This window comes from Dendrobates tinctorius, unplaced genomic scaffold, assembly GCF_039654945.1.
Source record: "Dendrobates tinctorius isolate UK_male_01 unplaced genomic scaffold, ASM3965494v1 ptg000184l, whole genome shotgun sequence".
NCBI classification, from domain to species: Eukaryota; Metazoa; Chordata; class Amphibia; order Anura; family Dendrobatidae; genus Dendrobates; species Dendrobates tinctorius.
In genome coordinates, this window is record NW_027361851.1 from 13,631,355 (window position 1) to 13,643,968 (window position 12,614).

Below are 12,614 nucleotides of genomic sequence, written 5' to 3' on the forward strand. Positions count from 1 at the left end.
TACTTTACATCAGCACAATTTTGGAAACAGATTTTTTTTTTTGTTAGGCAGTTATAAGGGTCGAAATGACTTTGAGGGGCCTATAGGATAGAAATACCCAAAAGTGACACCATTCTAAAAGCTGCACCCCTCAAGGTACTCAAAACCACATTCAAGAAGTTAATTAACCCCTTAGGTTCTTCACAAAAAATTTTTGGAATGTGAAAGGAAAAAAATAAACATTTACTTTTTTTCGCAAAATTTTCTTTTAGACCTATTTTTTTTTTTTTTTTTTTTTTTTTTTTTACTTTTGCAGGGATAACAGGAGAAAGTGGGACCATACCTTTTTTGTGCCATTTCTCCTGAGCATGCCGATAACCCCATATGTGGGGTTTTTTTCAATGTAAAATTTAATGGCATAATTAGCATACACCATGTCTTCTTTTGGAGAGCCCCTGATGTGCCTAAACAGTGGAAACCCCAAACAAATGACACCATTTTAGAAATTAGACCCCTTAGGGAACTTATCTAGATATGTATTGAGCACCTTGAACCCCCCAGGTGCTTCACAGATGATTATAACGTTGAGCTGTGAAAATAAAAAAATCACATTTTTCCAAATTCTTTTTAGCTCCATATTTTGTATTTTCACATGGGCAGAAGGAGAAAATGGACCCCAAAATTTGTTGTGCAATTTCTCCTGAGTTCACCGGTACCCCATATGTGGTCGAAAAACTACTTTTGAGGCACAGTGCAAAGATCAGAAGGGAAGTAGCGCCATATTACCGTGCAGATTTTGTTGCACTTGTTTGAGGGTGCCATTTTACATTGACAAAGCCCCTGAGGTGCCAGAACAGCAGAACCCCCCCCCCCCCCACAAATAAGTGACCCAATTTTACCAATTAAACCTCTCAATGAATTCATCTAGGAGTGCAGTCATTATATTGACACCACAAATGTGACACAGACTTTTATACCATTAGGGCAGTTAGGGAAAAATTTACATATTTACCACCAAGATTGTGTGTTGGTCCCAAGTTTTACATTTTCACAAGGGAAAATGGGTAGCAATGGCACCAGAATTTGTCCCACAATTTCTGCTGAACGTGGTAATACGTCATATGTGGCTGTACAGTACTACTTTGCCCTACAGTGTGACTCTGGAGAAAACAGAGCACTATTTGCCTCCTGAAGTGCAGATTTTCCTAGACTAGTTTGCGGATTCCATATAAAGAGCCCCTTTTGACTCCTTGGGTGTTTTTCAGAAATGGGTAGCAGTGGATGTTGCTGAGTGAAAATGGCAAACTGCGCTGTAGTGACCAGTACATTTCAGTCACCAGTACATTATTCCCAGCTCATGCTTCTGGAGTCAGGCACCTGTAAATTAGGTGGGCTCTCATCACTACAGAAATGCCAAACATGTGGGCTCTAAATGTGTAGGCACACTGGGGCTCCGCAGGGAGGTGGAGGGGGGCATTTGAATTTGGGAGTGGAGAATTTGAATTACTTTCAGGAAGTGAGGAGCCATTTAGGCTGTGTTCACACACAGCGTTTTTTTAGCGGTTTTTACCGCGGTTTTCACTATAAAACCGCTATAAAACTGCTAAAAATAAGATGCACAGTCATTTCTATGCATTTTGCACTTTTTGTGCACATTGATGCGTTTTTTACCGCGAAAAAACCGCATCGCGGTAAAAACCGCAGCATGCACATTAATTTTGCGTTTTTTTTCTGCGGTTTAGGCTTCTCCCATGCTTTTAGAAACCGCTGCGGTAAAAAACGCATCAAAACCGCGCAAAAAACGCACACAAACCGCCGCGGAAAAATAGGTGCGGTTTCTGGGAAGGCATTCAGGTTTTTGTGCAGAAATTTTCTTCAACGTGTGCACTTAGCCTTAGCTTTTCCAGAGCCTTTGTGCTACCAGTAAGATGGAAGCCCCCTATATTTCCATTAACAGATGATGGACCTGAGTGAGGACTTGATTTTTTGTCGATTCAGTTGAAGCTTTTATTGGGAACATTTTACATAATGTTTGACATCACATTTATCTGGTGCTCTACGCTGACCACTTATTTTGGAGTTTGCATCTAAATCTCCATGTGACGTGACAGATGAAACCCCTGATGGATCCATTCACAATAATGAGGCAGCAGAGCTACTCTGGACTCTGTCTAGCCTCTTTTCAGCAATGTTCTTTTCAGAAGTGCACAAAACTGTGGCCGACGTCACTTTTATGCAAACCTAAAATGACGGACACCACCATATCACAGGTCAGACTGCATCCAAAGTGCTTCCATCTGCCTCATAGCAAAATAAAGGATGGAATCTCCAGCGCTGGACTTCAGTTAAAAATACATCATTTATTGTAAATTCTTAAAATCGAACAGAAAAAGTGTGGATAAGGACATACAGGCAGATGGGGTCTCTGGTGGTCTCCAACCAACGCGTTTCGACCTAGAGGGTCTTACTCATGGTTCACACTAGACCAATACTGACGACTACAAATAGTACAAAAACTAGTAAATCACAGGTGTTGGACAAAAGAATTAATGAAAATAGGGAGTATCCCTACCAGTTAACTCTTGCAAACATTCAGCCTAATGTGGAGCTGAAACAAAAACTAGTCGGAAAAACAGGAAAAAAAAAAAAAAAAAAAACCTAATAAAAAGATATCATAAGAATATAATAACAATCACAAAAATTATCAGAATAACCAGAATTGAATAGGACTAAGTAGAATGTAAATATACAGAAGAAAATATCAATCTAATTGCAATATTAAATCAAGTCGTTTGTTCAGACCTAATGGTACTCTTGTATTTAATTTAAAAATCCAAAAGGATTCACGATTTAATAATTTTCTCCTGAAATCACCTCCCCTAGTAGATCTATAGACTTTCTCTATTGCTATAATTTTGAGACTATCAGTTTTACCTCCATGAACAGTTTTACAATGATAAGAAACTGCTGAAATATTATAATTGCTACTAGTAGCTTCTGATAAGTGTTTCCTAATTCTCTTTTTAAGAGGTCCTATTGTGCAGCCTACATATTGTAGGTTACAAAAAACGCATTCAATAACATATATTACTCCTTCTGAATTACAATTTATGTGAGACTGAATAGGGTATGATATGCCAGTAACACTAGAAGTGAATCTGCTGGTTTTAACCACATAATTGCAGACTTTACAGGGATGATGTCCACATTTGGAAAAGCCTTTATATGACAACCAAGTATTATTTTTAGTTCTCCTATTACTGATAAAAAGACTAGGGGATAAGATATCGCTCAAAGCAGGAGCTTTCCTGGCTATGTATCGTATCTGGGTATTGTCCAGAATTTGACCAAGTTTATTATCATTGTGTAAAATAGGTAAATATTTTTTGACAATGTCCGTTATCTTATTGAATTGTGGACTGTAGCATGCACATTAATTTTGCGTTTTTTTTCTGCGGTTTAGGCTTCTCCCATGCTTTTAGAAACCGCTGCGGTAAAAAACGCATCAAAACCGCGCAAAAAACGCACACAAACCGCCGCGGAAAAATAGGTGCGGTTTCTGGGAAGGCATTCAGGTTTTTGTGCAGAAATTTTCTTCAACGTGTGCACTTAGCCTTAGCTTTTCCAGAGCCTTTGTGCTACCAGTAAGATGGAAGCCCCCTATATTTCCATTAACAGATGATGGACCTGAGTGAGGACTTGATTTTTTGTCGATTCAGTTGAAGCTTTTATTGGGAACATTTTACATAATGTTTGACATCACATTTATCTGGTGCTCTACGCTGACCACTTATTTTGGAGTTTGCATCTAAATCTCCATGTGACGTGACAGATGAAACCCCTGATGGATCCATTCACAATAATGAGGCAGCAGAGCTACTCTGGACTCTGTCTAGCCTCTTTTCAGCAATGTTCTTTTCAGAAGTGCACAAAACTGTGGCCGACGTCACTTTTATGCAAACCTAAAATGACGGACACCACCATATCACAGGTCAGACTGCATCCAAAGTGCTTCCATCTGCCTCATAGGTAATCTTAAGTCCAGGGTTCAGTTTAAATCACTTATTTCTGAGAGTTACAAGGAAACCCCGATGTAAGCGGATGTAAGCGCTCAGTGCAGAGCACAGGAGGATAAATGTGTGCCGAGCCTTACTGCGAACTTTGGGAGGCAGGCTGAAAAAATCCAACAGCATGTGAATTGGTTTTATTTTTTATGCCGTTCACTGTGCGGCATAAGTGATTAGACAGTTTTGTTCTTCGTGCTGATGCTATTAGGCTGTGTGCACACGATGCGGATATCCAGCCCATCCTCAGCGGATTTTACCGCACAGAAACGTTGCATATCCGTATTGTGATGTACAGTAGCATTAAAATCAATGGAAAAAAAACGCTGTGCAGACGCTGCGGTTTTCCATCTCCCCTGTCTCCAAGTCCGCAGGGGGAAAACTGCAGTGGAAAACCGCATGAAAAATGGAAGAAATCCGCAGGAAAAATGCAGGTCATTTGACCTGCGGATTTCTTCCATTCTGCACGGAATAATCCGCAGGGCAAAAAAGTACATCTGCACTCAGCCTTACAGATTTATACTGTTTTTTATGTTTAGCTGCTGTCACACACTAAAAGAGCCATGAATTTTCCATATTTCTGCCGACAGTTGGGTGAGGGCTTGTTTTTTTGCAGAGTTAGTTTGTGTTTTTGTTGGTACCAGGGTCGGTCACAACGTTTTTTAATCTTTCTATTCTGATTTTTGGGAGGCAGAATGAACAAAAACCAGCAAATGGGGATTTTTTTTTTTTTTTTGCCATTCTACTTGTGGTAAAATTGATAAGGCAGCTTTATTCTTCGGGTTAGCACAATTAAAGCAATGCCACACTTTCTTTTTTTTGGCTTTTTTACATTATAAAAACTCTTCTAGGCTATGCTCACACGGGTGTTTTTTCAGCGTTTTTTTTCTGCAGCAAAATCTGATCTCTTGGCAGGAAAAAAAAGCTGCTGCAATAATGCAGTTTTTGCTGTAGTTCTTGTGCATTTTTTTTCCTGTGTTTTTGCCATGGTACATTTGTTTTGTATGCATGCTGAGAGTTTAGTGCAAAAACAAAACCTCCAATTTAATCAGGTTTTGGCACAAAAAATGCTACAAAACCTTATACCTGCCTTTTTTTTTTGTGCAAATTTTCAGCAGTTTTTCACTACCCATTACTTTCAATATTTAAACGCTGAGTGACATGTTCTGTTCAATAAAACATGCAGCGCACAAGTAAAAAAAAAAAGTATCTGTGTGAGATTTCTGAAATCTCATACTTTACTGGTACTGTAAAACGCAGCTGATAATTTGCATAAAAATCACTGAAGACAAACTGTGTGAACATGGCTTCAAAGAAAAAATATATTTTTGCATCGCTGTATTATGAGTTATTTTTCCACTGATGGAGATGTTTGTTTCATCTGAAACAAATTTTGTTTCATGAAACTCGATCCGACCAAAGTCGCTCAACTCTAGCTGTATGGCATCTTGATTTGTTGCAGGACAAGATGACGTTTTCAGGTATACCATTTTTATTTTCATTCGTGTTTGTGATCATATTTTGTTCCACGGTATGATGAAAAAGCACCTTTTTTTTTTTTTTCCCCCCTTTTTAACAAAAGGTATAGGTCGGGTCTTTCCAGATGCTGCGATAACAGTGTATGCTTTTTTGTTTTTCGTACCCATACTTATTTATGGGTATAATATATTAATTTATTTTTTAATTTTGTTTTTTACTTCGTATGGGACTTTCAGCAGTCTGATTGCTGTTATACAGTTGCACTACCATTGCAATGCTTTATAAATGTCAGTGCTGCGCTGACACAAGCCGTGCTCTGCACCAATCTAAGGGGCTTGCCGTAGATTGGTGACCCAGAATGCCGTCTTGACTTCCTCAGGTGCCCATGGCAACTATCGGCTCTTGAGATGTTGTGTGGGTGCTGATCGGAGGTTAGAGGGAGCACGCTCCCTATCTTGTAAATGCTGCGATCAATGATTGCAGCATTTAGCAGGTTAAACTGCAGGGCAGTGAGCGAGATGGGATCGCCACGATGTGCATATATACTTAATTGGCCTGGAAGTCCTTCTTTTCTATGATAGATATTATATACCGTATATATATTATTTATGGATATTAAATGTTGTAGGGGTTAAGTACCGTACCCCTAAAATTCTAAACTGTAGTACAAAAAAGTGCTCAATCTTCAGGTGCTACACAGGAATTGAGAAAAAGTGCATTGAAAAATTTTAAAATATTGCTTTAGCCTCAAATGTTTCATTTTTGTAGTGAGTAAGAGAAAAATGACCCTAAAATGTATTATGCAAAATCTCCCGAAAGTGGCCATATCCCATGTATTGTAAAGAAAAGCTGCTGTTTTGGTGCACTGCACACTTGGAATGGAAGAAATTTTGGCTGGGCAGATTTCGGAAAGGTCTCGTTTGCAAAGTGCCTGAAGTAACAAAACTGCAGAACCCTCTCCCAGTGACCCAATTTTAGAAAGCAAACCACTTGTATTCTTCTAGGGGTTTGTTGAGCATTTTAAATCCACAAATGTTTCACAGGTCTTTATAACTTTTGGCTGTAATACTGAAAAAAATTTAATTTTGTCATTAAAAGGTAACAAATTGCAAACTTTCAAGACTACTCAGGCATAGAATACCACAAAATCTGAAGTCATATCTATGTACAACAGGACACAGAAATAATGCAATAGATTTTGAGACAAGTGACGTGAAGCAGAACTATCGTTATGGGACAGGGTTAAACGTAAATATTGGAACGTTCATAGATAAGGAGAGTGAAAATTGTATTATCCTGCGAAGACAGAAGGATCTGGGAGTATAAACTTAAAACAATCATGATGGGGAATTCTGCTCTTCTAGCACTTAGGGGCTCTGTATATGGAGTCCACGTACTATTCTAAGAAAATCTGTGCTCCAGGAGGCAAATAGCGCTCCGTCCCTCTAGCGTCTCGCCGTATGACTAAGCAGTACTGTACAGCCACATGTAGGGGGCATTTTTACATTCAGTAGAAGTTGTGGGACAAATTTTGGTGCCATTGTTACCCATTTCCCCTTGTGAAAATGAGATATCTGGGGCTAAGGCTGTGTGCCCACGTTGCGTTTTTTTAAGCGTTTCCGCGGCAATTTTAAACCGCGTGATTCTGCCGCAGAAACGCTTAAGATAATCATTCCATGTTATTGATTCTGCACATGTTGTGCTAATGGTGCGTTTTTTTACCGCTGCAGAATTGCTTAGCGGTAAACGCAGCATGTTAATTGATTTTGCGGAATCGCGTTGGTTTCCGCATACATACACTTGTATTGCAAAAACGCATGTTAAAACGCTTGACAAACGCGTCAAAAACCGCATGCGTTTTTCCGGCAAATGGTGTGCGTTTCTGCTCAGGAATATTCTTTTTTTTGTGGTTAAAATGTAAATATTTTTTCTGCACCACCCAATGGTATAAAACTGACAGACCTGTGGTGTCAGTATGATCAGTGCACCCTTAGAGTAATTCATGAAGAGGTCTATAGACGTTTGTAAAATGTGGTCACTTATGGGGAATTCTGCTGTTCTGGCACCTCATAGGCTCTCCCAGTGAATCCTAGCAATCACAAGCTGTAACAGCAAAATCTGCACTGAGAAATTTTTACATTCAACAGAGTTTGTTTTCCTATTTGCCCCAAGCTTTTAATTTATCTAAGAGCTAAAACAACTTTTTAGTGGTGAAAATGTAATTATTCTTCACCGCCCAATGGGATAAAATTCTGTGAGGCACATGTGGTGAATTGACACCACTTGTGCCTCACAGTATTTTATACCATTGGTGGATGAACACTGCATCCCTAGATGATTACATTGAGCGGTGTAGTTTGTAAAATGAGGTCATGTATGTGGTTTTTCTGCTGTTCTGGCACCTTGGGCTTTACCAGTGTGACGTGGCACCCTGAAACCATTCCAGCAAAACCTGAACTCCAATATGGCTCTTCTTCACTTCTGAGCTTTGCACTGTGCCTCAAAAGTAGTTTTTGACCACATAAGGGGTATTATGTTTTTTTTATTTATTTTTATTTTCACAGTTCAACGTTATAAACTTCTGTAAAGCACCTGGGGGTTCAAGATGCTCACCGCACGTCTAATACATTCCACAAGTGGTCTAGTCTCCAAAATGGGGTTACTTGTGGGGGATTTCCACTGTTTAGGCACATCAGGGGCTCTCCAAACACAACATGGAGTCCGCTCTTGATTCCAGCCAATTTTGCATTCAAAAAGTCAAATGGTGGTCCTTCCCTTCTGAGCCCTGCTGTGTGCCTAAACAGTGGGTTTTTTCCCACATGTGGGGGTATTGGTGTACTCCGGAGAAATTGCACAACATATTTCGGGGTCCATTTTCTCCTGTTATTGTGAAAATAAAAAAAGGGTCATAAAACGTTTGTGAAAAAAGTTAAAATGTTCATTCATTTTTTTTTTTTCCCCCTTCCACATTCCATCTTGAATATGGTTTTGAGTACCTTAAGGGGTGGAGTTTTTAAAGTGGTGTCAATTTGAGGTATTATCTGTTGCTGTCGGCTTTTGTACGTGCGGTGATTCTGTATATATTAATTGAGCCATGCGGAATCACGGCATCCTATACATTGGGCTGCGATATTTGTCTTGTGGCGACTGAGCGTCTCCACATGATAAATTGACATGCTGCGGTCTATAAAGACGTGTGTATATGCAGGTCTGCCACCTTCGTGTTTGCACGCACAGTAGAGATGGGATATCATAAAATCCCCTCCACTATGCTGTAACATCTGGCCGCTGTGGGTTGGACGCTGTGGATGTACGAATGTAAGAATTGTGCTGATGTAAAGTAGACATTTGAGAAATGTTATTAACTATTTTGTGACATATCTCTGGTTTAAAGCCATAAAAATTAAGTTTGAAAATTGCAACGTTTTCAAAATTTTCGCCAAATTTCCTTTTTTTTTTTTCTCTCTTCAATAAACACAAGTCTTATCGAACAAATGTTACCAGTGTTGCAAATATGTCATGAAAAAACAGTCTCCGAATCAGTGGGATCCGTTGATGCGTTCCAGAGTTATTAAAGACTCATTGCCAGGTCATTATTACCACACATAGCATGAATATAAAACCACAAAGTGTCCATAACCAAAAAGATAGCCATAAATAAGGCTGTATTAACGGATAAATGAATGGCTTTTGGTAGAAGGTGAGGAAAGAACAGCACTAAAATTAAAAATTCACTGGTCCTTCAGGGATTCTTATAATGGATATATAAGTATTTGATCCCTCACATTCAAGCTGCATTTCTTGATTTTTGTTTCAACAGCTGCTGGTCAAATTCCGGCTACAGCGCTACTTCCAACCATGACACCTGATGGTCTAGCTGTTACTCCAACACCAGTGCCTGTTGTGGGTAGTCAGATGACAAGACAGGCCCGTCGTCTTTATGTTGGAAATATTCCCTTTGGCATTACTGAGGTACTAAGGTTTCTTATATACATGATAAAGATTCTACATTTTTCTCTCTGGTCCTCCTTTTTGTTTGATAAGGAGGCCTTTCCTTATATGTAAATTTCAATATGTAAACTTGCACCATAGTTATATTTGTTTGGGGTTTTTTTTCCCGTCATAATTTTTATTTTTTTTGCCTTCAGTCTTTAAATTCTTAAGGTATCCAGGCTTTTTAGGCTTTATCTGGTTTGTGTTGCCACCTGTGTTTTGCAAAATGTAACACATGGTGCTGCAAAGTATTCACTAAGAATGTGCTAATCTGGAATAAACTTTTCACAGGTAGGTTTGAAAATATAAATTTATCCATCCAAATCCACTTGCGAACAATATTTATTGCTAGGCACACAATTTTTTAAAGTATGGATTTCAGTGTTTCCTTTTTTTTACTTCTGGAAATGGTAACAGTTTTAGACAAAGGAAAGAAGTCCCCCTGGCCCTGCAAACTGTATGTATTGCCTGTTTCAAAGTTTGACCAAATTATACTGCGGGTAGTTTGGTGTTTACAGAAATTAGTAATTGGTCTTTGTAAACTTTTTGTTAAGCAAACTTTGAATAAAACCCTTTCCATTTGAAAAAAAACAAGATCAAAGAGTTGTTTCCATTTCTTTTTAAAGTGAAAATTGTGGGGCTGAAATCCCTTCGTAGCAAAATAAGTTTGCTACCATCATGAAAGGCAAGTAGGACATTCTAGATCTTACAAATGCTCTTTTTTTACTAGTAACAGGTACATCAAGCCTTCTTTTTCTTCTTTTTTATCTCCTTTCACAGGAAGCAATGATGGATTTTTTCAATGCCCAGATGCGCCTTGGTGGATTGACACAGGCTCCCGGAAATCCTGTACTTGCAGTCCAGATAAACCAGGATAAAAATTTTGCCTTTTTAGAGGTTAGTGAAAATTCAGTGTAGGTAACTGCTTTATTTTGTAATCCTTTGATAACTTTGCTATCCTTTAACAAGCATACTGATTTATATTGCAACCACTATTTGTTTTTTCAGTTCCGTTCTGTTGATGAGACAACACAGGCTATGGCTTTTGATGGAATTATTTTTCAAGGGCAGTCATTAAAGATTCGCCGCCCACATGATTACCAGCCTTTGCCTGGCATGTCTGAAAACCCATCTGTGTATGTTCCAGGTAAACCTTCAATTTTCTTATTTGCGCTAAAACTTTTTTTTTAAATATATAGTTGTGTACTTATCATAAATAATTAAAAAAAAAAAAAAAAAAAAAGCGTATCTGTCTGTAAAGCAAGTTATCTGAGGTAATGAGATCAGTGGAAGTCCCACATCCAGCACCCTCACTGGTGAGTTGAAATCTGCTGTTGAAAAGGCCGAACACAAGTGATGTATGCTGCAGTTCAATTAGTGCAATTAGCAGCTGCTCAAGTTTATCTTCTATTCACTTGAAAGGGAAAGTAATTGCAGTGTTTACCAAACAATGTGTGGAACTATGTACAGCTACACCCCCAACCTACTGTCTCCTTCCCCACCATCCTGTAGCATGTAAGCTCGAAAGGGCAGGGTCCTCTCTCCCCTCTATATCAGTCTGTGATTGTTAGTTTGTTTACTGTAAGTGATCTCTGTAATTCGTATGGAAGCCCTTCTCATGTACAGCACCATGGAACCAATGGTGCTATATAAATTAATAATTATGTATATATCAGAATTTGGCCGGGATCACACTTGCGAATGTGATGCGAGAAACATGCGCAAGTCTCTCGCATCAATACCTGGCACTGCTGCCGACACTCGGGACCGGAGTGTGCGGCTACATAGAAATACATGCAAGTGGCCAGGTATTGGTGCAAGTTGATAGAATCACACTCGCAAGTGTGACCCCGGCCTTCTGCTGATTGTGGGGTTGCTGAGTATTCCCACCGACTTGATGACTTCATTTGTAGGCAGGTCTGCTCTGTTCAGTAGTACCCCGCAGCTCTGTTAACTGTATTTCCATACAACCCTCGGAGCTTGAGAAAGCGGATTTGACTGGGATGCTGTACCCTTACTGATTTGATATTGATGACCTAACAATCGTTCATGGCTAAATGTCATGATCACTTTGTTTAGTTTCAAAAAAGCAACTTTAGGCAGCAATCTTAAATGCCATAGGCTTGGTTTATCTTGTTTTGAAGGTCTGTTCTGATTTGTTTTCAATTGAATTGATTCGCCTTTTACTTTCAGTTGTGATCTCATCATCTTTTTGGTCTTAAACTGGAATTTGGGTTTTCCAAATGTGATTTTCCTAGGTTAAAAACCATTTTATGCAGCACAATCTAATAATTTGAAGATTTTGTCCATAAAAATAATTATTCAGAACGCAACGGCTGCCTGCCATATTTGTAAATGTTTTAAAAACATTGGCTAGTGGTATGTGCAGTGATATTGTTTCCTAGCATGAGGGTGCATCATAATATATAAACTCTAGTCTTGCCTCTTAGATGAGTGCTGTTTTTTCTAATCACAGCGATATGTCCCCTGGCAATCAGTGTCACACGATGGCTGATCATCTGCAGTTTGGGCTGTTTCTTTTTGAGAAACATTGAAAGCTTCAACCAGTGGCCCTTGTTTAAGTGTCTTCATGAAATTACATTACTTGTCAATGGTCCGCTGGGGACGCATTGCTTAAACTTTGCCAGTCTAGGAGGTAACCATTGAGTTTTTCAACCTCCTGTTATATATCATAGCTTTTCGAAACAATACCTCTTGTAACGTGTACTAGATGTATAGCTTTTGAGTCCATCTCAGCAGGGCTCACATGGTACTGGATTGTTATGGAGATTCTTCTTCCCTCTGTTTTCTCTGATGCCTCCCTTTTTCCTGCATAAAAATCTTATGAAATGAAAGGAAGTTGTCACTGTGCTCCTTGTGGTGGATGTAGACCTTTTTGGATTGCCTGAGCATGCCTCCAGAAGGCACAATTAGTCTGCTTCAGGCAACCTGCCAGACAGTGTGATTCAGCAGGGCCTGACACCATTGCTAGTGAAGTGCTGTGATCTGCATTTCCAGAGCAAAGGGCACAACCCTAATCTAATCTGTAAGGCTACTTTTTAGAAAATTCTGGCTGAAATTTGCATAACAAACAGAAGA

The 12,614-nt window shown here is 39.2% G+C and overlaps 1 protein-coding gene across 1 annotated transcript in view; it reads left to right on the forward strand.

Annotated features, from left to right (window-relative positions):
- U2AF2 (U2 small nuclear RNA auxiliary factor 2) overlaps window positions 1-12,614 on the forward strand; it is a 129,060-nt gene that overhangs the window by 41,875 nt on the left and 74,571 nt on the right. The window contains exons 4-6 of the mRNA XM_073552114.1: window positions 9,343-9,494; window positions 10,296-10,412; window positions 10,524-10,662. Coding sequence (XP_073408215.1) covers window positions 9,343-9,494; window positions 10,296-10,412; window positions 10,524-10,662 — 408 coding nt within the window. The remainder of the gene's footprint in view (window positions 1-9,342; window positions 9,495-10,295; window positions 10,413-10,523; window positions 10,663-12,614) is intronic.